This window comes from Myxocyprinus asiaticus, chromosome 18 (genome assembly GCF_019703515.2).
Source record: "Myxocyprinus asiaticus isolate MX2 ecotype Aquarium Trade chromosome 18, UBuf_Myxa_2, whole genome shotgun sequence".
Classification (NCBI taxonomy): Eukaryota; Metazoa; Chordata; class Actinopteri; order Cypriniformes; family Catostomidae; genus Myxocyprinus; species Myxocyprinus asiaticus.
In genome coordinates, this window is record NC_059361.1 from 2,949,503 (window position 1) to 2,977,256 (window position 27,754).

Consider the following 27,754-nt stretch of genomic DNA (forward strand, 5'->3'; position numbering starts at 1 on the left):
TAATGTTTATAACTTCCAGCATGACTTGTAATGTCTTATAACCACTTATAACCAAAATGTCTTTTGGATGTTTATAATAAGACATTACTTTTGTCACTTTACTTAAAGCATACCTATTATAAATATTACAAATATATGTAATACATTATAACTTCTGCAGATAAAATTAAATGTTGCTTGTGTTATAACGCATTATACTCTAAGTATAACTATGAATAGGTAAATATTATAATGTATTATACTCGTGGTTACAATTATTTATGAGAAGTTATAACATATTATAAAGTGTATTATGAGACATTACTAATGCATTAAAATGCCTTTACAATGCATTATAAATATGGGCTTCATAGAAACTGTTACCGTTATCATAATTAATTCTGATTCAAAGTAATGTCCAGCATCATCCAATCACTGCCAACCATGTTAAAATAAAATGATACATTATAAATTCTGAATCTATGTACTGATAATCATTGTCCCATGTCTGTCAAACATGTTGAGTGATCCAAACATCATTAATAGGAAGTTTGAATTTGAATGCACTTATCTGCATAGAGAGTTACAGGAAGCTCCCTTGCTCCCTATTTAGTGAATGACTTAACCTCCAGTGTGCTGTCTGTCTGCACAGGTCTCAGAACAGTTTGAAATGCACCTTATTTTCATCCTAACTCCGTATAAAGCCTCTGAAAGCAACATGTTTTCAGTTTTTGGACGCATCTATTGATTCTCAATGTGATAATGTACAGTGAATATAGGATATTTAAACTGTAGCTGAGCATACAGTCCACGTGCATGGTCTTTGTGTTTAACCTTAGTGTGCCGTTTAGTGATAAATCGTTCACATATTGCATGAAACTAGAGACTCTGATCTTTTGACTCAAACAGATTTCAATGTAAGAACTTAATTAGGTTTCTTTCCAGATGTAGTTTTGTTGGCGTTTCAACCAAAGACAAACTCCGCTGTGAGCTACACCATGTTGTTTGGTCACATGACCCCATGCTTCAAAATTTTAACCCTTTACTGACAGCACAGAGTCTCCTGATCTGAGATCAGTCAGTTTAAATGAAAATAAATTATGCATTGTGTATAACAAAGCCAAAATACAACGTCCACACAAGTGGGTCGTACGAGGTTAATTTTAATGAAAACATGCAATAAGTAATCCAAAAGTAATCATATTAGATTGCCTAAAAAGTGTAGGTAATCTAAAAATCTCATATTGCGGATTACAATTTTAGTTGTGTCATTTGAAATCAGTACCAGATTATATTTCAGAAGTAATCTACCCAACACTGCAGGTTCAGTATTTGAGCTAGTTTCTTGCCCTCTCCTCAGAAATTATTCTCTTGGCGAATTCATGAAAAAGTTGCAGCAATGTTGTGTATTGGTATATTTTGGTACAAAATCTTTGTACCTGCATCTTATTTAATAACCATCACAAATCATTTTAAATGAGTTTAACAACACTATCTGTGCTGGTTTAGTGATGCAACGTGCATATTTAAATGTTCTTATTTTGCGCAAACACGCCATAATTCTATGTAAATTAGACTTAGAGTTTGCACTTTATTCACTAAAGTTGGCACTATTTGACTGGCGCAGTTAATGCTGTTAATGCACAGAAAATAGGTGGTATTTCATATAATTTTTTAAAGAAATTTTTGTGTATATTTTCTAGTGATTATGGCTGCAGTAAATCACGTTACTATACCTACATTTTTACTAAATGATTTTACGTAGCTTGTTATACGTATCACGGCAGTTTCCAGGTGAAATGAACACTAGAGGAGCTGCAACGACGACTTTTATTCACTTTCACACAAATCACAAGCAAAATGGCAGATTATCAGTTCATAAACACATTTCGTCCTGTTCCTCACACAATGCAATCATATGACATCTAAACACTTACTATAGCACTTTATTTAGGTGGGGGGTTTCACCATTACCTAGTTTACATAATTGTGTTATTGAATCAGGTGCCAAAACAATGCATACAGTCAATACAAGTAAACAATACATTCAGCTGGCGCAATTCTTTCCTAACGATTTCGTCTCGAGATTTTTTTTTTCTTCCCTCAAACGTTGCATCATAAGCTCACCAGTTGCTTCTTCTCTCTGAGCTTCTGTGCTGATTAATTTGTCTTTCTAATGTGATTTCCATCCTTGCAAATCTGTTTTGACAAATCTGTTCGTAAGGGTATGGAAGGCGTGGGGGAGTTGGCGATGGGTGAATTTGTTGAGATTTGTTTGTGTGTTTGTTTGCATCCTGTTTCCAACCAGAATCTTCTTTCAACTCTTAACAGAGCTTTGTGATTACGGAGAAAAAAACTGAGCCTGCAAAACACAGGAGAGTCCTGAATTATCTTTTCCGAAAGACTTTTGTGCATCTTTTGTGTACTCTCTCATGTATTCAAGGTGCAAGGAAACTATTTTAATACCTTTTACTTTTTTATCTAAATGCTATGAATGTGTTTCAAAACTAAGTTAAACCAACATGGACACAAATATTACATTTCAAGGAACTTGACAAATGTTTTAAACTAAATTTATTAAAAGATTTATCATTTTTATAATCTCGGACAACCTTATTTGTCAGTGACCCTAGTAAAGGTGGTCTGGATTAGAACTCCGGGCCGCTACAGGAAAACTCTTACCACTAGACTAACAGGTGTTACCAATACATAATGGTATTTTGATCTCTCTCTCTCTCTCTCTCTCTCTCTTTCTCTGCAGTTTAAAGGCTGAAAGCAGTGCTGTGTATCTCCATGAGTAACTCAACAAACCTCCCTGTCTCCCCTTCATGCCTCTGTCCCGTCTTTGACAATCACTCTTCACCCTCTCTCTCCCCGCCTGACCGTCACACCTCATCAATCCTCCGTTAAACGATGTCATCTGCAGTCCGCGCTCTACTCCTGGTGCTGCTCGGTGCCGGGGTCCTGCTCTCCAGCGGAGACTCTCCCCGTAGAGAAATTAAGATCGATGGAGATCTGGTGCTGGGAGGCCTGTTCCCCATCCACGAGAAAGGACTGGGAATGGACGAGTGTGGTCGCATCAATGAAGGCCGCGGTATCCAGCGTCTCGAGGCGATGCTCTTCGCCATAGATCAGATCAACCAGGACGTAGGTCTGCTACCAGGCGTGGTGTTGGGCGTCCACATCCTGGACACATGCTCTAAAGATACATACGCTCTGGAACAGGCGCTGGAGTTCGTCAGAGCGTCTCTTACGAAAGTGGACGATACAGAGTTTATCTGTCCTGATGGTTCCTATGCTCTACAAGAAGACAGTCCGCTTGCGATAGCTTGTGTTATCGGAGGATCGTTTAGCAGTGTCTCCATACAGGTTAGAACCAACCAATTTAATGTGATATAGTCATAAGATTTTTAAATGTCTTTCAAGTGTAACTTCTCTTCAGATCTTTCCTTGGACCCCCTTTCAAAAAGAACCATGGCATTTTGTTTGTTTTGTTTTTTGTTACATGGTAATACAGTGGTATTCTTGAAGCATGGTGCTAGTAACACTACGATCATTGGTTTGATTCCTAGGGAACACACATACCTATAAAATATAGGGTGAATACAGGTAAAGTTTAATCATCTATCATTATGTGTATATTCTTTCATCAACATTAAGTTCATCCTTAACATGGGATGACATCCATTTGGGTCATACTGTATTTAAAAAAAAGCGCCAATGAACAATTATCAGAAAATGTCCATTTTATCTGTATTCACCCTACATATTAAACACACTATAAGTCACTTTGGATAAAACAATCTCCCGTTAATGTATATGAATATGGTAATCATTTAGTACCATGGTACCACAACAGTATTGCCAAATAAATAAAACATGTAAAGATCCTCACATAAATAATAATAATAGTAATAATAATAATAATAATAATATAATAGCACATTTCAAAAACTCAAGGGTGCTTCACAAAAACAATAGATGTGTGTTTCTTCAACTTCGGACACTTTCGTGTCTCAAGGGGTTGATTTTTACATTATCAGATTTCAGCTTTTTTCTTTTTGTTATATGAAGGTCACAATGAAACTGAATTGAAAACTTTTTACCAGGCCTTTATCATTTATTTTTGGTATTTTTCAAATGTGTCCCCGTCACTATACTGGGGCATTAAGACCTACACAGACCGCAGGGTGAGCACCCCCTGCTGGACTCCCTAATACCTCTTCCAGCAGCAACCTTAGTTTTCCCAAGGAGGTCTCCAATCCAGGTACTGACCAGGCTCAACCCTTCTTAGCTTCAGTGGGCAACTGGTCTTGAGCTACAGGGTGAAATAGCTGCTAACGGTGAGTACTTCAGAGGTGGTACTATAAAACATCTAGAGTGTAAAACATACACACATGCACACATTCACAAACACACACACACAAATGAATTGGTGAGACAATAACACATAGCAGTTTTTTTTTTTTTTAATTTGTCAAATAAAATGAATAAATCAGCCACAGTGCAGAACATGCACACACAGCTGCACACACTCACACACGCACAAATTAATGGCTGAGACTAACACAGTCAGAAGACAGAATGCATAACACACACACACGCTCACACGCTTTATAATGTACAAACTATAGATTCTATCCTCTAACCCTACCCCTAAACCTAACCCTCACAAAAAACTTTCTGCATTTTTACATTTTCAAAAAAACATCATTTAATGAGCCATTTCCCTTGTGAGGTCCGCTGGCTGGTCCTCACAACGTAGGTGATCTCAGGTTTTACTATCCTTGTGGGGACATTTGGTCTGTACACGCTCACATACACACACACACACACACACACACACACACACAAACACATACACATGCTCACTCACACACACACACACACACGCTCACACATTTACTCACACAAACACACACACGCTCACACATTTACTCACACAAACACACACGCTCACACATTTACTCACACAAACAAACACGCTCACACATTTACTCACACAAACACACACACTCACACATTTACTCACATAAACACACACACTCACACAAACACACACACACGCTCACACATTTAAACAAACACACACATGCTCGCTCACACACACACACTCACATGCTTACACAAACACACACACATACATGCTCACACACACACACAAACACATGCTCACACACTTACACAAACACACACACACACTCACACACTTACACAAACACACACACGCTCACAGACACACACACATGCTCACACACTTACACAAACACACACACACACACACACTCATGCTCACACACACACACACACACACACACTCACATGCTTACACAAACACACACATACATGCTCACACACACACAAACACATGCTCACACACTTACACAAACACACACACTCACACACACATACACAAACACACACACACGCTCACAGACACACACACATGCTCACACACTTACACAAACACACACTCATGCTCACACACACACACACACTCACATGCTTACACAAACACACACACATACATGCTCGCACACACACACAAACACACGCTCACACACTTACACAAACACACACACACTCACACACTTACACAAACACACACGCTCACAGACACACACACATGCTCACACACTTACACAAACACACACACACACACACACACTCAAATGCTCACACACTTACACACACACACACACATGTTGGTGCAGCTATCATTATGAGGACTCTCCATTGACATAATGATTTTTATACTGTACAAACGTCATGGTTACTGGTGTAACCTCCGTTCCCTGATGGAGGGAACGAGACGTTGGTGTCGATGTAGTGACACTAGGGGTCACTCTTGGGAGCCCGAGACACCTCTGGTCTTTGATAAAAGGCCAATGAAAATTGGCGAGTGGTATTTGCATGCCACTCCCCCGAACATACGGGTATAAAAGGAGCTGGTATGCAACCACTCATTCAGGTTTTACGCTGAGGAGCCGATATAAGGTCCGGCCATTTCAGCGGGTAGTTCAGCGTTGTGGCAGGAGGGACCAACGTCTCGTTCCCTCCATCAGGGAACGGAGGTTACACCAGTAACCATGACGTTCCCTATCTGTCACTCACTCGACGTTGGTGTCGATGTAGTGACACTAGGGGTCCCTATACAAAACGCCACAAGGCTGAACTGTGTTACGTGAACTGGCGGTGTGTGGTGGGCAGACTTGCTGTGTGCCTCATAGCCAGCACACCAGGTCGACACGTAACCTCCCCCAACACAGTTATGAGTGTCGAACGGCCCTTTTTGGGGACAAGTCGACTACCCAGAGATAGAGACAGGCTTAACCCAGTCATGGCCTCTTTCCCCTTCTCTTTTTCCACTCCCTAAAAAAGAAGGGGGATTATCCGACTGGGCCGCCAGGTCTAGTCGGGGGGTGTCCCTCCCAAGGGGAGGACACCGCGGAGACCACACCTCGCCCCAAGAGAGGGGGGATATTTAAGTGGAAGAATACATCACATGGTCTTTCCAACCATGTGGAGAGCCTTCAAGGTAGATCCTACCCAATGGGGGAGGAGTTACTACAACATGGAGACTGAGGGGCTCTGCCCAAGGAAGACGCAGTTTGCCAGTAGGGAAACGAACTAGCGGAAGATATAGATCGCATGGGGTTAGCCTTACAGGGAACCGCCACATGCGGAGCACCTACCCCAGAACCGGGCTCTTAGTTAGCGCGTGTACTGGGCCGGCAGCGAGTCTCTCCGAAAACTCGACTGCCACAGGGCTCGGAGGAAGTCAACCAGGGAACAACCTTTGTGAACACTACTGGGAATTAACAGCGCACGTCTTCAGCTCAAAAGGAGGTGGAAGGCGCTATGTGCAAGCGATACACCCGGCCGGCTATCCCGGGCTTATCCGCTTGTGTTGCGTGCCACTACCTGGGACGAAACCGGTTCCACCCGGAGGTTGTAAAACCTTGCAAAGGTGTTGGGTGTTGCCCAGCCCGCTGCTCTGCAATGTCTGTTAGAGAGGCACCTCTGGCCAGGGCCCAAGAAGCCGCTACACCACGAGTAGAATGGGCTCGTAGCCCTACCGGGGGCGGCATGTTTTGGGCGAGACATGCCATAGTTATGGCGTCAATGAGCCAGTGGGCGATCCTCTGCTTGGAGACAGCACTTCCTTTCCGCTGTGCACCGAAGCAGACAAAGAGCTGCTCAGAGAGTCTAAAGCTCTGCGTGCGATCCAAATAGATGCGCAAAGCGCGCACCGGACACAGCAACGCCAGGGCTGGGTCTGCCTCCTCCTGGGGCAGCGCTTGCAGGTTCACCACCTGGTCTCTAAAAGGAGTGGTGGGAACCTTGGGCACATAGCCCGGTCGGGGGTCTCAGGATCACGTGAGAATAGCCCGGACCGAACTCCAGGCACATTTCGCTGACAGAGAACGCTTGCAGGTCACCTACCCTCTTGATGGAAGTGAGCGCAGTCAGGAGGGCAGTCTTCAAGGAGAGTGCCTTAAGCCCGGCTGACTGCAAAACTCAAAGGGGGCTCTCTGTAGACCCTGAAAAACTACAGAGGTCCGATGAGGGAACAAGGCGTGGCCTGGAGGGATTCAGCCTCCTGGCGCCTCTTAGGAACCTGATGATCAGATCATGCTTCCCTAAGGACTCACCGTCGACTGCGTCATGGCGTGCTGCTATGGCAGCAACGTACACCTTCAAGGTGGAAGGGGACAGCCTCCCTTCCAACCTCTCTTGCAGGAAGGAAAGCACTGATCTGACTGCGCACCTCTGGGGGTCTTCCTGATGGGAAGAACACCACTTAGCAAACAGACACCACTTAAAGGCATACAGGCGCCTCGTAGGGGGAGCCCTAGCCTGAGTGAATGTGTCTACCACCGCAGGTGGGAGACGGCTTAGGTCTTCCGCGTCCCGTCCAGGGGCCAGACATGGAGATTCCAGAGGTCTTGGCGCGGGTGCCGAATGGTGCCCCTTCCCTGAGAAAGAAGGGCCTTTCTCAGGGGAATTTGCCCGGGGGAGCTGTCACGAGGAGCGTGAGGTCCGCGCACCACGTCTGGGCGGGCCAGTAGGGTGCTTACCAGGACGACCTTCTCCTCGTCCTCCCTGACCTTGCACAGGGTCTGTGCGAGCAGGCTCACTGGGGAAAACGCATATTTGCGAATGCCAGGGGACCAGCTGTGCCAGCGCGTCTATGCCGAGGAAGGACTCGGTGAGGGCGTACCAGAGCGGGCAGTGGGAGGATTCTTGGGAGGCGAACAGGTGCACCTGTGCCTGACTGAATCGACTCCAAATCAGCTGGACCACCTGAAGGTGGAGTCTCCACTCTCCCCTGCGGGGAACCTGCCGTGACAGCGCGTCCGCTGTAACGTTGAGGTTGCCCGGGATATGAGTGGCTCGCAGCGACTTGAGGTGCTGCTGACTCCGGAGGAGGAGACGGCGGGCGAGTTGTGACATACAGCGGGAGCGCAGACCGCCTTGGCGGTTGACATATGCTACCGCTGCCGTGCTGTCTGTCCGAACTAGCACGTGCTTGCCCTGGATCAACGGCCGGAACCTCCGCAGGGCGAGCAGAATTGCCAGTAACTCGAGGCAGTTGATGTGCCAACGCAGCCGCGGACCCGTCCAGAGGCCGGTGGCTGCATGCCCGTTGCAAACAGCGCCCCAGCCCGTCTTGGAGGCGTCTGTCGTGACCATGATGCGCCTGGAGACCAGTTCTAGAGGAACACCTGCTCGTAGAAACGAGAGGTCGGTCCAAGGGCTGAAAAGACGGTGACAGACCGGTGTAATGGCCACGCGGTGTGTCCCGTGGTGCCATGCCCGTCTCGGGACTCGAGTCTGGAGCCAGTGCTGAAGCGGCCTCATATGCATCAACCCGAGCGGGGTGGCCACCGCCGAGGACGCCATATGCCCCAGGAGCCTCTGAAAATGTTTCAGTGGAACCGCTGTTTTCTGTTTGAACGCCTTCAAACAGGCCAGCACCGACTGGGCGCGCTCGTTCATAAGGTGCGCCGTCAAGGAGACTGAGTCCAACTCCAAACCGAGAAAAGAGATGCTCTGAACCGGGAGGAGCTTGCTCTTTTCCCAGCTGACCCGAAGCCCTAGTCGGCTGAGGTGTGAGAGCACCAGGTCCCTGTGTGCGCATAACCCGTCTCGAGAGTGAGCTAGGATTAGCCAGTCGTCGAGATAGTTGAGAATGCGAATGCCCACCTCCCTTAACGGGGCAAGGGCAGCCTCTGCGATCTTCGTAAAGACGCGAGGAGACAGGGACAGGCCGAAAGGGAGGACTTGTACCGATACGCCTGACCCTCAAACGCAAACCGCAGGAAGGGTCTGTGTCGAGGAAGGATCGAGACGTGAAAGTACGCATCCTTCGGGTCTACCGCCGCGAACCAATCTTGATGCCGGACGCTCGCTAGAATGCGTCTTTGCGTCAGCATCTTGAACGGGAGTCTGTGTAAGGCCCGGTTCAGTACTCGCAGGTCCAAGATTGGCCGCAACCCACCGCCTTTTTTCGGTACAATGAAGTAGGGGCTGTAAAACCCCCTCTTCATCTCGGCTGGAGGGACAGGTTCTATCGCGTCCTTCCGTAGGAGGGTAGCGATCTCCGCGCAAGGTAGCAGCGTTTCCATCTTTCACCAAGGTGAAGTGGACACCGCTGGACCTGGGCGGATGCCCAGCGAAGTGAATCGTGCAGCCGAGTCGGACGGTCCGGACCAGCCCTCGCGACGGACTGGAAAGCGCAAGCCATGCACCCGAGTTCCGCGCAAGGGGGACCAAAGGGACAACGTCATCGGATGTACCGGCGGGTGGGGCCTCGCGGCGGGGCGGAGCCTGAGGTGCCACACCCCATCGTGGCCGTGCTGAGTCAGAGGACATCGAAGCACTTACCTGGCTCCTTGTGACCACCCCCGGAACAGCCTGGGACGGGGGAGGAAGAGGCCTGTCCTCATGACCCGTGGAGACTGTCACATCGGGGGCAGATTTGTGCCACAGCTGGGCGCTCAGGGCGGGAGACCGCCGCTGGAGCGCCAACCTGCCAAATGGAGTGGTGGACGGTGGTCGTGATGCCAGCCGTACACACCGAATATGTGACCCAGGGAACAAGGAAACCACTCTTGCGGAGCTCTTGAGTACTGCAGCCACTTGGGCATGCAGCGCAATTAAATGCAAAAGGTAACAAAAAGAAGATCTGCTTACCAGCTCCAGAGCAGCGGGTTTCGTTGTCCCTGGGTCGCCCGTCTCAGGGGTGCTTCGAAGACCTCCGTGGGTTCTTCGGTGCCGGCTGTGAGACGGGTGGCGTCGGCTTCCTGCGGTGGGCTCCACGCCGGGGCCGGGCCGGAGGGGCGGGCTGCGGCGGAGCCGGTGCAGTCACCGCAGGGGGACGCCCTCGGCGATGAGTAGATGGGGGGATCTTGAGCCACGCCGGGGCAGGACAAGCCGGCTAGCACCCATCTACTGCTCTACCATCGAGAACTGCTGGGCAAAGTCCTCGACAGTGTCGCCGAATAGGCCCTCCTGGAAAATGGGGGCAGCAAGGGATCGTGTCCTGTTGGCCTCACCCATCTTGACCAGGTTGAGCCAAAGGTGGCGCTCCTGGACCACTAGTGTGGCCATCGTCCGCCCGGGAGACCGTGCCGTGACCTCCGTCGCTCGGAGAGCGAGGTCGGTCGTCAAGCGCAGTTCCTGCATCAATCCCGGGGCGGAACTACCCTCATGCAGTTCCTTTAGCGCCTTGGCAGACTTGCAGGAGAGCCATGGCGTGCAGGGCGGAGGCGGCTTGTCCAGCAGCGCCGTAGGCTTCGACCGTCAGAGACGACGTAAACCTACAGGCCTTGGACGGGGCTTTGGGCACCCACGCCAGGTGGCGGCGCTCTGCGGGCATAGGTGCACCGCGAGCGCCTTTATCCACCGGGGGATTGCCGAATAACCCTTGGCCGCCCCACCATCGAGGGTAGTGAGAGCGGGGAAGCTGAAAAGATCGGGACCGGGCAGTAAAAGGTGCCTCCCGCGATCTTGTCAGCTCTTCATGCACTTCCGGGAAGAAAGGAACGGGGCGGGGCGTGGCTTTGAGCGGCGCCGCGAGCCCAGGAACCAATCACAGAGCCGCGAGGGTTCAGGGAAGAGCGGTGAAATCCACTCTAACCGACGCTCGCGGCTGTCCGGGAAAGCATGTCGTCATCTCCGCGTCAGCCTGTGACTGGGCGATCGACCCCGAAGGGAGGAGCCCAGCTGAGGCTTCCGACTGGACGAGCCCGCTCTCCGATGCTGCGCTCGAGAGCTCATCACTTTCGCGGGCTCCGAATAAGAGGTCGAACTCGCCGTGAGACGAGCCGGCGGACTCACCCGGAAGCCCGATCGGGGCAGACGAGCGTGCTGGGGGATGGGAGTTCCGCGGGGGGATACCCGGCGGAGGCGGTCCCATTGGGGTCCCCAAATCGCCCCCAGTGCTAGCCGTGCTGGCCTCAAACCCGTGGGTAAAAGGACCGAGGCGGGAGCCTCTGGGGTGGCTCGCTTCCTTACGAAGGCGAGCCGCGACCGCAACGTTGCCATGGACACATTCTCGCAATGAGAATGTGACCATCCACGAACGCTGTCTCCGCGTGAGCAGTGCCCAGACACGAAAGACAGTGATCGTGACCGTTAGAAGGCGAGAGATAACGAGCACAACCAGGAATAACACACAATCGGAAAAGCATCTTTAAAAAGACGCGTCTTTAAAAAGACGTTCCGTGTGTGCGCTCTTTTAGAGAAATATATACTCTTTTAGAGGGGAAAAATGCTCTTTCAGAAAATATACTCTCTAGTTTTTCTGCCGAAGCGCCCAGGGGCGTTCTCTGCAGTGCACCAGTGCAGAGGAGGGAGAAGCCGCTGAAATGCGCCGTCAGATCCAGCAGGTGAATGAACAGTAGTATTCAGCTCAATGAGCATGACCGTTCGGCTCCGAAGAGAAAATCTGAATGAGTGGTTGCATACCAGCTCCTTTTATACCCGTATGTTCGGGGGAGTGGCATGCAAATACCACTCGCCAATTTTCATTGGCCTTTTATCAAAGACCAGAGGTGTCTCGGGCTCCCAAGAGTGACCCCTAGTGTCACTACATCGACACCAACGTCGAGTGAGTGACAGATAGGGAACTATAGATTCTGTCCCCTAACCCTACCCCTAAACCTAACCCTCACAAAAAACTTTCTGCACTTTTACATTTTCAAAAAAACATAATTTAATATGCCATTTCCCTTGTGAGGACCACCCAAAAGGTCTTCACAACCAGAAATATCCTCACAGAACAGGTTGATTCTCAATACTTGGTCCTCACAAGTATAGCAAAACCTGTATACACACACACACACACACTCACACACGCTCGTGCACACACACACACACACGCTCACACCCTTACTCACACAAACACATACACATGCTCACACACACACACATGCTCACACAAACACACACACGCTCACACACTTACTCACACAAACACACTCACACACACAACCATACATACGCATGCTCGCTCACAAACACACATGCTCACACACTTACACGCTCACACACACGCTCGCTAACACACACACACACACACACACACACACACACACACACAAACAAACACACTCATGCTCACACACACACATACACACAGAGAACAAAGAACTAAAAACAAAGTCTGAGTCTGACCCCAATGTATATGCTTAGTGTGGGAGTTGCACCTTCCAGACAAAACACTGCATCTTTTTGTAATGGAAACAAACTAATTTACATAATTGAGTTAGTGAATTTTGATATTTAAAATAAATTATTGGAAAAAATAAATATAATCTTAGTTTATGTCTTCTCTTTGTAATACCATGGTCAGGTTTGATAGTAAACATACAGTCACATTATTGCAAAAACTGAGACTTCAAAAAAATTTATACAAATTTGTCTAAATATCTACCCAAATGCATAACTTCTGATAATCTAATCTAAATCTAAAATTAGAAAATCCAAAATTAAGTTATAACAGGCAATCAGGCCACAGTTTCTGCAGCCATGTACTGGTTATTATTGTTATTATTACACAATACAGGATTTGAGATGTGCTGGAAATGATACTGGGATGGGAATTTTCATGACAAATATGACATGCATCTCCTGTGATGCATGTACATACACTGTTGGACACTGTTAGTAGACTAATTAAATAAACTAGTGAGAGTGTGAAAATGTTTTAACGATACTTTCTAGAAGTCCACAGTGCTAAAACTTTTTCCTGATGCAATCCGCCATCAAATTAAACTCTGTGCCGCCCCATTTTCCATTCTACCTTGTAAATCCAGTTTGCTCTCAATTTCCTCTGTTCTTGTATGTGTATGGATTAGTGTTGCAGCTACGTTACTGTGTGTGTTGCTGCCTTCTAGTACCACTGGTGACAGAGCGCTGGGAATTTGCATAATTTTGCATAACCCCCTTCCATTTGTGGCTTAGAAAAAGCTGACTTCCCCTATCAGTTCCAAAATCTGTAATCTGTTTCCTCCCTTTTTATTGTTTTCTGTCACTCTATTTTTCTTTCTCTGTCCGTGCAGATTTATTTAGCGCTTGCTCTGTTTCTGGCGATGAGCCTAGAGGATTGTCACCTCACAGCGGTCTCTCGTTAGATAACCACTGTTATCCATCGCTCTGCTTTCATCGCCAACGACTGGGCAATGTTTTTCTCTCACGACGCCGGCTGTTGTTTGCCAATCCTGCCTCCCTCTCTTTGGCAGACTCTCTCACAAGAGGATATCCACACTTCTGTGCCTCATTCCTCTACATTGTTTTAAGTTACATCACTTCTCAGTGTTCAAAGGGAGAAAATAATACAGGTTTACTTCTCATGGAACTGAAAAAAACAGGGTGATTATTGCTTTGAAGGGCTCACAGAGAAACTTAGGGCTGTTTTAAAAAACAAAGATGAGACATTTCTATTTCTTTACATCTTAAGACGTTTGGCTTCTTTTTATATATTTAAACACAAATTATTAAAGGCCATGGTGACATCAGCCGGAAAGTAAAGTCGTTTCAGAGGCGAAGCACGTTATTACAATAATTTAAAGATATAAGTAATACATGATGTATAAAATTACAGTGATTTTCCTTTGAAATAACGTGTACTGATGACTTGTGCTCAATAAGACTATTAACATGTACTGTATTAAGAAAGTAGGCTAAATAAAGTCAATGTTGGCCTTATGATGCTTTCATGTTGACTTTAAAAGAGATCTCACACTCATGTTGTTCCAAACCCAAAACTCGCTCTTCAGGATTGTTATTGATAGCCATATGGAATTATGTGTTTGTTTAAACATATTTTATCTAATTTGTCAGTACTTTCATAAGCAATTAAGACTATGGCCACGTCCACACTTATACGCTTTTGTGACACTCCTGTTCTACTCCTTACGGGACTCGAACCGGCATGGGAGGCGGGTGCGCTAACAAGGAGGCTAAAGGCTACAGCCTCTAGCGTCAGTCGCTAGTGCACCTCTTGAGGTCAGGAGAGTGAGGTTTATACACACTGCACAGCTATCTATCAGCTGGCTCCCGTTACACTCACCCCCTAAACCTCACTCCCATCTGGGTCACGGCACCACTGTTACGCTCCTGTTCTACCCGCTCCGTTCGGGTCTCAAACCGGCATCTCCGGCATTTGAGGCAGGTACGCTAACAAGGAGGCTAAAGGCTACAGCCTCTAGCATCAGTCGCTAGTGCATCTCAAACACTGCACAGCTATCATCAGCTGGCTACCATTACACTTTCGTTTGCAAATGCATCTTTTTCTCTACGTTTTGGCCTTCCGTCCACACAGACACGTTTTTGACAGCAAAATATGTGCTTTTCGAAAATGCTCTCCCAAGCGGATACATTTGAAAACGCCGTCTTCGCGTTGTAGCCGTCATGTGATCCATTCAACCCAATACAATCAAGATGGCAGAACATCAGAACAAATCATTATTTTCCTGGACATTTTGGAATTTTTTTTGTTTTCCATGTCTTTTCCATGACTGGAAAACTACATTGAAAAATTCCAGGTTTTCCAGGACGTGTGGGAACCCTGTATAAGCTTCACATTTCTGCCTTTAAACCCTCCAAAATTTGACCCCACTTCCTTTGTAAGTGCCTCACTGTAACTTTGGTTTTTGCTTTTTTTTAAAGGAGGGACGAATCAAAATGATTTTTTGTGTTAAACAACATTATACCACAAATGAAGTCGATTAAGCTTTCGTAACTTGTATTTAACCCGGAATATTTCTTTAAATTCTACATTTTTACATACAGTAATAGTACTTGTCACTTTGTTGATATCTGGGCTAGGGCTGCATAATTAATCAAATAATCGATTGAGATTACAATTATGGCTGCTGCAATTTTAATAGCAATGTGTTTGGGGGGGGGTGGTTGCAGCATTGAGCATTGTAACCAGTCAGACAGAATCTGAATCTGTATCTAATATCATATCTAAAATACAAAATAAAATACACTGATCAGCCACAACATTAAAAACCACCTGCCTAATATTGTGTAGGTCCCCCTCGTGCCACCGAAACAGCACCAACCCGTATCTCAGAATAGCATTCAGACATGATATTCTTCTCACCACAATTGTACAGAGTGGTTATCTGAGTTACCGTAGACTTTGTCAGTTCAAATCAGTCTGGCCATTCTCTGTTGACCTCTCTCATCAACAAGGTGTTTCCATCCACAGAACTGCCCCTCACTGAATGTTTTTTTTTTTTTTTTTGCACCATTCTGAGTAAATTCTAGAGACTGTTGTGTGTGAAAATCCCAGAAGATCAGCAGTTATAGAAATACTCAAACCAGCCCATCTGGCACCAACAACTGGTTCAAACTGACAAAGTCTACGGTAACTCAGATAACCACTCTGTACAATTGTGATGAGAAGAATATCATGTCAGAATGCTATTCTGAGATGTGGATTGGTGCTGTTTTGGCAGCACGAGGGGGACCTACACAATATTAGGCAGGTGGTTTTAATGTTCTGGCTGATCGGTGTATATCAGGAGTGAAGTGCAGTGTTGTCAAGTCCAGCCTTGACGTAATGAGTTATATCAGAGCTGCAATTGTGGCGGTTATGCAGCGAAAGATACGTTATTCAGTGCATTTCTGTGCATTTAGCATGGGATGTGAGATATGGAAGAGCCAAGCTGCATCTCACCAAAGAGAAGCATTTCCACTCAGCTGAGCTATGCTGAGAATACCTGCATACTCTTAATTGGGCAAATGTGGCTTTATTTAATCAAAAAGACTAAAAAATAATATTTTATGTATCATAGACTCTGGATAACTAATTTATAAGGTGCAGACTTGTTGATCCAAACAGAGTTTGTAATGCAATGCTTTATGTGTTTGTGTGCGTTTCTCCCAGGTCGCCAACCTGCTGCGGCTATTCCAGATTCCTCAGATCAGCTACGCCAGTACCAGCGCCAAACTCAGTGACAAATCCCGCTACGACTACTTCGCACGCACCGTTCCGCCAGACTTCTACCAGGCCAAGGCCATGGCCGAGATTCTGCGTGCCTTCAACTGGACCTACGTCTCAACTGTTGCCTCAGAAGGCGACTATGGAGAAACTGGCATCGAAGCTTTCGAGCAACAAGCACGTTTGAGGAACATCTGCATCGCGACCTCTGAAAAAGTGGGACGATCGAGCGCAAAACGCTCTTCGTACGAGGCGGTAGTCCGGCAGCTCCTTCAAAAGCCCACAGCTCGCGTGGCAGTGCTATTTCTACGAAGCGACGATGCGCGAGAGCTCATAGCGGCTGCCGCGCGCCTCAACGCGTCTTTCCTTTGGGTAGCTAGCGATGGCTGGGGAGCACAAGAAAGCATTGTTAAAGGGAACGAGTTCACGGCGGACGGGGCTATTACGCTAGAGCTAGCCGCTCACCCTATACCCGTATTCAACCGCTACTTCCAGAGCCTCACTCCGCTCAACAACCACCGCAACCCCTGGTTCAAAGACTTTTGGGAACAAAAGTTTCAGTGCTCGCTGGGCGGGGCTTCATCGGCAGGGGCGGGGACGCCAAAACCGCCTTGTGACCCAGAATTGGCGGTAGACGAGTCAAACTTCGAGCCGGAATCGAAGATCATGTTTGTCATAAACGCAGTGTATGCCATAGCGCATGCCTTGCATCGTATGCAACGAACTCTGTGTGCGAACACCACGCAATTGTGTGAACCCATGCGCAGTCTTGACGGCAGAAAACTCTACAGGGACTTTCTACTTCATGTCAACTTCAAAGGTAATCTGTTTTACTTTGTTTTTCTTGTTTCCTCTTTAGAGGTCTGCACGGACATTAAGTTGAATCTCGAAGCCCGTACCCGAGAACGTGTGACCTGATCTGACCCGACCAGTCCAGTCAAATTTTAAGCTCGACATGAACCCAAAATCGCTCACTCTCTTCAGAATTTCTTATCCAAACAAATAAATCTGCAACATTTGTAACAGTAAAGATACACAGTTTTAGCAAGGAACGTCACATTTTTGTGACACCTGCACTTAAAAAAAGCTAGACAAAGAGCAACAAATGTTTTTTTGTTCTTTTCAACTTGACACAGTGTCTAAAAAATGCAGCGGTCCTACACAAGATGCTGTGCAGCGGTCAAAGATGTTCGTCCAACATTTTTGCTGTGAACAGCCCCTAACTCATTTGTTCATGTGTGTCTGTGAGTGAGAGCGCATGTGCGAAACATTTTCCATTTAAATAAAAAAAAATATATATATATATATATATATATATATTATATATTCAATAAATGGAGCCTACACTATATTATTTAAAATATATATAATCAAAACAGTTATAATAAACATAATAATGGTTTATTTAGAAAAACAACTGAGTAACAGCACAGATGCATGCAACAACATGTGTCGGTGTGAACAGCCCCTGCTAGTTTGTTCGCAGGTGTCTGTGAGTGAGAGAGCGTAAGCAAAACAAGTTGCGTTAAAATGAAACAAAAATAATATTACATATTAAAGTAGCCCACATATGAATTACATATAATGTAGGCTATATATATATATATATATATATATATATATATATATATATATATATATATATATATATATATATATCTCAACATATTTATAATAATAATAATAATAATAATACATTTGTATTTATTTCCAAACCAAAACCAACCCGAAGGTATACTTAAAAAACTGACCAAAACTTGATGGTTTCTTTAGAAATTGAAATACAGTGCAGACGCATGCAATAACACATTCGTTGTGAACAGCCCCTAATGCCAAGTTTACACTACACGATTTTAGCCCTGATTTTCCACTCCCTGACAGTTAATGGAGATTGCCGACAAAAGCCCAAAATCAGAGGCAAATCGGTGCTCGCTCCCGTGAGCGACGATCACTATGTGTGAATATTTGAAAGACGCGATCTGAGAGAAGCGCCAATGCATCGCAGATGCCCGAGAGATATTTAACAGGTTAAATATCTAGACCTGTCTGCGACTCCAAGTCCTGCAGTGTGAAATGTGTTTTGATGTGTCATCCGCAGCATCTCCTTGAACCCAGTATTATCATGCATCTATTTGTATGGTGTGCACAATAATATAGTTTCTATCAGAATAAATTTGCACACACATAAGCTTTTCAATTATTTGAAACAAAAACAAAGCACACACATGTTCTTGTCGAGTCATAACACCGGCAGGCAGCTACCTGTGTTCATTGCTAAATTATTTATTTACGTCCAACTCTCTCTGCAGAACAGACCATCCTTGCTGCCCGCATCTCCCCAACCATTCTCTCCTCCATATTCTTTTCTTTTTCTTTTTCGGCTTTTCGCTGCATCTCAGCACACAAACAACTTGTGTCGCAAGCTTCTTGCAGACCACCATTTTTAGAGGGAAGAACTCCAGTCTCGCGCATGATCTTACATCATTTCATACATCACTTCTCGCATGTGTTTTGTTGTGAAACGTAGTTTGGAGACCAGACAGAGTTGGCGGGGATTCTTCCTAGTTAAATGTTTTGTAATGTGTGACCCCGTCACCGATCCCTCGTGTAATATACAAACCACAACAACTTCAAGATACCCCATTATAGACTGACAGTTGTGTAGCGTGAATAGAACAGCAATCCGATGACTTTGAAAGTCGTATAGTGTGTCGGTGGCATAACTTGTTTGTTCTGTGTCTGTGAGTGAGAGCATATGCAAAAAACAATTACATTAAAATGTTAAATATTATATATTAAAAGTAGTCTACATTAAATTATTTATATATAATCAAAATATTTCTAATAAAGATAATTATAAAGTTTAGAAAAAAAAAGAAAAGTGCAGACACATGCAATAACATGCTTGATGTGAACAGCCCCTAATTAGTTTTTTTGCATGTGTCTGTTAGTGAGAGCACATGCAAAAAACAAGTTACATTAAAATAAAATTAAAATAATATTACATATTAAATATTAAATAAATGTAGCCTAAATTCAATTTATTTTATATAATGTAGGTGATATATATATATATGAAAAAAATATTTATAGTAATAATAATTTCTCATTTATTTTAAACCCAAATCCGACCAGACCCCAAAGTTGTACTTAAAACACTAACCCAAACCTGATGGTTTGTTCAGAAAAACAAATAAAAAACATGAAATAACATGTTTGGTGTGAACAGCCTCTAACTTGTCTGTTTGAGAGCGCTTGTGCGAAACAAGTTGTATTAAAATAAAACATACACACCAAAAATATATAATTTTTCATTCATTTCAAACCTGTCCTAAACCCAAAGTATACCTGAAAAACAGACCCAAAACTCGACTGTTTGTCGTGCCCCCATCGGGCTTGAGTTTGGCAGCAGACCTATATTCCTCTTCTTTCTATTCCCCTTCCTCTGTCTTTCTGGAACTGGTACTGTAAGCCAAATGTGTTTGGTGTTTACGGCGTATCTGTTTCACTCTGTGGTCGTGAAGAGACAGTTTTACAGGCTCTGTAATTAGAGACAGTGTGTGTCTTGATTGCGAGTGGGAAAATGAGGCAGGAGTCGGGTGTCTTCTGTCAGTGCCGCTGAGAGCTTGGCTTTGAATGACAGGTGAAGAAGAGAAGGAGAGACACAGTCAGGTAAAAATAAACCTTGTAAAAGTGCTCAACATGCTCAGGTTGGCACGGCAAGTAAATGGGATTATGCCACACTTATCTGTGACTGTGCACAAACACATTCAAACTCAGAGAGGGTGGGACACAACGATAGCAAGTTCACAGAAGGAAAAGATGCAGAGAATTCTGACTTCACCAAACAGAGAAGGATTTAAAGGAGTAGTTCACCCAAAATGGAAATTCTGTCATTGCTTGCTTACCCTCGTATTACCATCACTGTACCATGTTACCGCAACAGAACTCTTTCGTAAGTGCTGTGCATATGTGTGCATGTGCATGTATGAAAACAGAAAAACAGAAAGAAGTAGTGATAGTTTCACAGGAAAGATTGAAACAGACAAAAATACAGATGGAAAGAGAGCATGAGGGAGGAAGAGAGAAAGATGGTGCAGATAAAATGACAGCAGAGAGGTTGAGTGGGCTGGTACGCATCAGCAGAAGAAGATTCTCTTTGAAGTTCACCATCTTCATTTTTCAAGCGCAGAATCAAAGACGTGTGGGGTTTGCTGTCTGGGGCGATTGAGAGGGAGGCAAGAGGCAAGCCGTGCAGGAGAACAGGAGGAAAGAACATAATCATCATGCAGATGAGGGAGATGAAGGTAGAGAGAGAGATACAAACAGAGAGAGAGAGAGAGAGAGAGAGAGAGAGAGAGAGAGAGAGGACAGAATGAAGGAGCTGGGGAATGATTGTAAATGTGCTTGGAATCAAAAGAAGGGAGTTGCTAGTAGAAAGAGAAGAACAAATGGTGGGGATTTTAATTCATCCCAGCAACTTGGATCTTTTGAATCTGTTCACCACAAAAGATTCAATCAGATTCATTCAGGGATCCATTGTAATGGCAAGATTACAAGTTTTTGTGTTATGAGTGAGTCATTGAATCATTCACTCAACAGATTCGTTTAACCATGGTCTGATGGAATCACGTTACTATACCTATATTGTTGCAAAATTATTTTAGCATGGCTCGTTTGTGTATCGCGGAAGTTTCCTGGTGAAATGAACTCTAGAGGCGCTACAACCAGGGCTGTAACCACACTATACATTGAGGGGAAAGTAACCCCTCCAATAATAAGATGTGGCCAAAACTTGTGACTTGTGGCTTTCATTGTATTTTTAGGTTTTGGCAAGGACAGTGTCATATATTTTTAATGCAAAAACGATTTATAATTATACCACGGGTCTGTTGAATGCTTGATTCTGATTGGTTGACTGACGTTCTAAGGTGTGCAATTATTTTTCAAGTAAATGCACAGCTATGAAGTAGTTCCAGGTCTTGACCGCATAACGGTTCCATATCACTTCGCCAAATTATTTCAGTTATTTCAAAGAGCCCTACAGGCTACCACAACAAAATAACCATATAAACAAAGACATTGGTTAAAGTAAATCGGTTAAGAAAGTCAAACAATTGACTCCAGCCAGGTCTCCTAAGCAACCAAATTGGCCCGGTTGCTAGAGAGGGTAGAGTCACATGGGGTAACCTCCTCGTGGTCGATATAATGTGGTTTGTTCTCGGTGGGACGCATGGCGAGTTGACCGTGGTTGCCGCGGTGGATGGCGTGAAGCCTCCACAAGCGCTATGTCTCCGTGGCAACGTGCTCAACAAGCCACATGATAAGATGTGCGGGTTGATGGTCTCAGACGCGGAGGCAACTGGGATTCATCCTCCGCCACCCAGACTGAGGCGAATCACTACGTGACCGCAAGGACTTAAAAGCACATTGGGAATTGGGCATTCCAAATTGGGAGAAAAAGGGGAAAATCCCCCCTCCCCCCAAATAAAAAGAAAAAAGAAAAAGTCAAACAATGTCTAAAATATCCTACATTTATTTCAATTTTGGTTAAAAAGTGCCCTCTCGCTTACACACGCTCACACACACACACACACACACACACATTGAGACTCTAGTCACGACCAACAAATAGAGCCGCACCCCCGCGACTTGATCAATACAACAGTTTCTATTATCCGAAATAACTTTTAACGTTTCAATGTATTTCGCCCTAATCATCATCCTTCATTGCTAGTACTTAAATGACGTTTTCGAACTAGCAACGTAGACCTGAGCTGTATCAAAGCTAGATACACTTGATCAATACAACAGTTTCTATATTATCTGAAATATCTCTGGGAAAAACCCTCGCGCTCCCCCTTTCACACACACACTCGTAGACACACATTATACACATAACGCACACACTTAAGGCCCAAACAGACTCGTGAGAGAAAAACATGTCATCATGTCAGCGCACTCCTGCATCTCAGTGGGGATGAAAAAAAAAAGTTGTTACGGTTTATAACGGGAATATGGTGACACATATCTTGCCGATTTTGAAGCGATGTTACTTCTGACGAGAGCTGCAACAAAAAAGGTACTCCCAAAAGCAATCTCTCTCATTTTCTGAGTTTCTCTCTTTCAATCCCTCAAATACAAACTTGCACATATATGCACAAACGCACAACCTTGTTACTTCAGTAAGTCCTCAAGTAAAGCAGCGCAAGCCTCCGTTGCTAGTTCTAATGTAACATTTTCAAATTAGCAACGAAGACTTGAGATGTATTAAAGATGCTGAATCCGTGGCAGAAGAAAATAGTTCCTCTCATAAGAGCATTTTAGGGACGAAAACCAGAAAATGTCTTGAGATAAAACCCTGAACGATGTCTTAAGGTGTGGTTACCATGGTATAAGCCGAATAATTGACTCCGGCCCACTGAATTATTGAAAAATAATGCACACCCGAGGTGGTAATGCGTTTACGAAACACAGCCAAAGGTCCGTCGTCAATTATTCCTTACATAATTTACAATCAATTTGAGATTTTCTAATTTCTTTATGACTTCAATTAATTCTTTGGACAGCGTCTCCTAAGTGTTCTTCTTTTAAAAGAGACCAGGGTCATGAACTATTTTATTTTGGGTATGTCCTTCTCAGGTCGGTGCAAAAAAAAAAAAAAAAAAAGAGCCACCAATAGAGCGCAAAAGTGCCCATCCACTTTCTCAGCCATCTGGGTTCCGGAAGTATTTTCCCCATTAATTACTTCAATAGACTTTTAATAAAATCCTTCATAAAAGAGTTGTGAGCCATGAACCAAACCAACCAGCTCTGAGGAGAGTCACAGCATCACAAACTTTGTTTTGAGGCAAAAAAGTATTTGTAAATTGGACAAAGACCGATTCATGATTGTGTACTTACCTTCTTTAATGAGGGCACAAACTACAATTCCATGAAGCATCACCAATGATGTCATTGAATAAAAAACTATGGGAATATGTAAAACTATTGATTTTAGGTTGTTGATTGTAAATATAGTAACAATATACATTTACGTTTATTGCAAAATATTCCGATATATACAAATTTAAAGACCAAAGAGGACTATTATATTTGTGACCTCAACACCCGCAACCCCCCACTCTCTCCACTCTTTAATCACTCCGCCCCGCCTGGCCTACCACACTCCCCCATCACCCGATTCAGGTCAGGGAACCTATCCGGCCCGTACTTACTCCCGTCCCACTCTGGAGAGGAACCGCGGTCCTTCCAGTCGACCCAGCACCGGATGGGTTTTCCCCACCTCTGGTACTCAGGCACCACTTTAGGGGGAGGAGAGGGCGGGGAAGTGAAAGAAGGAGGGAGCACAAGAAGGAGAGAAAGAGAGAGTGAGAGAAATGAACAACATTCTTTTCGGCTCCTGCGGGCACGCCGCCCACCCGATCCTCAGCTGCTCCTCCGCCTCCTGGCGGACGGCAGTGAGCTCCTCCGCCCCCTGGTGGATGGCAGCGGTTCCTCCGCCTCCCGGTGGATGGCAGTAGGTCCTCCGTCCCCTGGCGGACGGCAGTGGCCCCTCCGCCCCCTGGCAGACGGCAGTGGCTCCTCTGTCTCCTGGTGGATGACAGTGGGCTCCTCTGTCTCCTGGTGGACAGCAATGGGCTCCTCTGTCCCTGGCGGACGGCAGTGGCGAGTTCTCCTGGACAGCGTGCTCTTCCTCCTTTTCTGGGTTTCGGCACCAGTGTGAAAGACCTCTGTTCGGTCAAGAAAAGAGGAAGCTGGAGCTGGATGGACATTCAACAAACTTTAATCCAAACACCACATCAAACTAAACACACAGCAACATAAACACACAACAGTTTCAAGAAGTCTCTCTCTCTCTCTCTGCGTCTTTCTCTCGACTGCAGCTCTGCTCCTGGCTTTATCCCCCACCTACTCATGCAATAATCACTCGCAGCTGGGCGAGATCATTCGCCCCAGGTGCACACCTTGGCCTTGCTCCTCTCCGTCCTCGCTCCGCCCCACCTGGCCTGCCACATGCCCATTTAGTTTTTTTTGTTTTTGATCTAGTACCTGGTTGATAAGGGCACAAGGTCAGTAATGTTTATTTTATGTGTTTATATTTTTTTATATCTTTGTTTTCATGTCAGTTACTTTGGTTTCTGGTCAGTTTTATGTTGTTTATGCTTAGATGTTGGGTTAAATGTGTGATTTTGTTGTAAAATAGCCAATTGTTTTGTCTCATTGGTTTGTTTAAATCAATTTCCCCCTGCAAATTCCCATACTATTTTATTTGCTTGTTTTAGCTCTTACGGTGTGTTGTGGAGTCAAAATATGTGAAAGGAATAAAAAGAAGACAATCACAAACATCAGTTAAAGAGAGCACTTTTTTTTTTTATTAAACCGGGCTGCAATACCTTGTTGGTTTAAATTGGTTTTAAGCAGAAAGCAGCGTCAGGAAATGGAAGTTATTGGAGTGGATTTGAGGAAACACTGCATACAGTCATCCAAAATGAAATATGGTTTGAGCGTGCACTGTAGATCGCACTGCATGTCACATGATCCTCGAGACCGCAACACGACTAAACTGCACCCGTGAAGAGGGCATGAGGAAATCAGGTGAGGGACCATTTCACTATAAACAATGGTAAAATTCACTGCAAACACTGTACAAAGTGACAAAGCACTATGATCATCCGTCCCTATAGTGGTCTGCGTAGGACTGTTTTTTCCTTTCCCCTCCCGCAAGCTTCTATCCCGCACTCGAACTCTTCAGCAGAATTTTACTCCATGTTCGCCTGCTTTCTGCCCACAGTGATTTTCTTTCTGACCGCCCGCTCCCATCCACATCTCATGGAATCACCATCCGCTCCTGCCTTTTACTCGCACTACTGCGCGTCCCGTCACCAGTGTTTGAAGTGAACAAGCCAGTACTGTCTTCTATCCCAACTTGACAAAAACTCTAAAGCTGTAAACTTCTGCATATTTCATCCTCTTATTCTAGCCAAGAACCATTCATTCATTCAGATATGAAATGTCTGACTACTTTCCCACGTGATGTTTTGGGGTGTGTATAACATCGATGTGTGCATCCTAAGTATTTTCTTTTAAATATGTGGGGATATCTTGTTTACTTAAAACTATCAGCCTCAAACAAAGTTTTTAAAAATCTTTAAAAGATATGATGCCACATTGTCACGAACCTTGTAAACTTTGTCAGGTTCTGTATCATAATCATGTGTTGGAGATAAAATAAAATTAATACACCTATACATTTTTTAATAGGCAGAATGAGTCTTCATATAGCCTATATTATTTCCTTTTATAATGTAATGCATTCAGTCTTAATTCATAGTACACTGTAACAGGTAAAGGTGGGCAAGGAGGCGGCGGGAACTGGCTGAACAGTAAATGTAAACGCAGCGTAGTTCCAGTGGGAAGACTAGCAGCTGTAAATCATCGCACCATTAGCTAGGTAACTCCGAGCCAATCACATGTAAGCCATTGCTTTATAAGTCTGCTCACAATCTATCACATTGCTGTTTCAGTGTGCTAACATGGCAACCTCCACCACCACAAGTTGAGTCCCGTCCTGCACGGGGGTAGGATCCTTGCCCCTGCCTCTTATCTCCGGCAGGATATGACGGTTCCGAGAACAACTTCTTCGGACCGCCAGACGGGGCTTACGCCAAAGAGAGACATTACATCTCTGTTTTATATTCATCAAATAAATGTCATCTTAAATTTCACTCAAGTCTGCGAGTTTTCCTGACAGAAACAAAGTTTTAATGTCAAACTTAAAACAGACACACATGCAACGTGGCTGCGTGCATCTCTTTCTCGAACTGGCACCTCCGGCTCCCCTTTATCTCGCTCTCCCACTGATCAGCTGATTCAGCGCTGGCCGTGCATCATCACGGCCTGGCCAAGCCCTCCTCCTCGTCACATACGTCTCTTAAGAAAAGATGCAAAAGATGCCTCTGGTCTTCAGTGGCTGCTCGCGAACAGCTTTGACCCGTCCTCAAACACTACACTAAGCGGTAGACCAATCACAACAGACTGGGACATCTGACCAATCAGAGCAGAGTAGGCTCTCTGAAAGGAGGAGTTTAGAATGAATCCTTTAGAACGGATCATTGAACGAGTCGTTTTTGACACTGGGGAATAAAAGGTAATGCTGCAATTTAAATTATGAGCAACTTAAAAGTGTTTTTTGAACTCAGATGCATGTAAATCTATTGTATGAGACCTTTAAAACAAAATTATGCACGTTTAAAAACCATAATAGGTGCTCTTTAACATCAAATTAAGTAAGTTGGTTTTAAAGCACTGTTTAATTAATCAAATTACCTTTGGCAGTACCAATATATGGCTAAATTGAGTAGCCTACACAAAACCGAAATCCATGCACATTCTTTATGTGTAGGCCTATGATAAAATTACGAAATATCTTCAATATATTCTTTATTTACTCAAAATAAAACAATAGCCTACTTGATAGTATTACATCACTTCACGGAAGCATCATCTCTCCAACTCCAAAACTCCACAAAATTGCACAGAACTACCGTGTTCGTATTATCAGTGTCCATAACATTTATGCAGTTTCAAAAGACACTACATACATTAAAAATTATACTGAGAAAAAAAAAAAGAAATGCTATTTGGAGTCTTCTGTGATTTGCAGTGTTAACATTTAATAACAGTTTATCAATTATTTAGCTAAGTAACATTTGACTATTCAAAATTCCTGAAAATGTATATATCTTAATATTATTATTATTATTAATAATAATATCAGGGATGTTCAAATTAAAAAATCAAATCAAAATTCAAATCACTTTATTGTCACTCAACCATATACACAAGTGCAACACAAGCACAATGTTAAGTTAAGCTTCATGCCACCCTTGAATGAGTCTGTGCCCCACATGGGCCACCCCAGTCAAAAAAGTCAGGACACGCCACTGAGCCAGAAGGATTATGAGTTCTCACTCTCCTCCCCACAGTCAGGACTAAAGTCCCTTTGCGTTTTTCCAGCATTCTGACTCAACACAGTTGCCAGTCTCTCTTGCTTTCTTTCTGTCTGTGGAGAGAGGTTTGTGTCTCACTATTTCATCATTTGACATTTTGTATGCCCAGTGGCACCTGAAACTCAAGGTCCCTGTTTACACCAGTGTTTGGGAGTAACTAACTAAAATTAGGGATGCTACTAACTTCTAGATTTTTCAGTAGCGTGACAGTAGCTTTCAAAATAGTGTAGCTTTTAAAGTAACAAACTACATAGTAGTGATGTACTGCAGCCAACTGCTACAGTGTTTTTAATTTTTG

The 27,754-nt window shown here is 44.6% G+C and overlaps 1 protein-coding gene across 5 annotated transcripts in view; it reads left to right on the plus strand.

The window, feature by feature from the left end:
- grm3 (glutamate receptor, metabotropic 3) overlaps nucleotides 1-27,754 on the plus strand; it is an 81,289-nt gene that overhangs the window by 22,998 nt on the left and 30,537 nt on the right. For 3 of the 5 annotated variants that reach the window (XM_051724571.1, XM_051724575.1, XM_051724574.1), the window contains exons 1-2: nucleotides 2,330-3,348; nucleotides 16,391-17,264. In XM_051724571.1, the coding sequence (XP_051580531.1) occupies nucleotides 2,893-3,348; nucleotides 16,391-17,264 (1,330 nt within the window). In that variant the 5' untranslated portion in view covers nucleotides 2,330-2,892. Of the gene's footprint in view, nucleotides 1-2,329; nucleotides 3,349-16,390; nucleotides 17,265-27,754 lie in introns of those variants that run through there. The other 2 variants (XM_051724572.1, XM_051724573.1) reach the window with 1 other exon arrangement.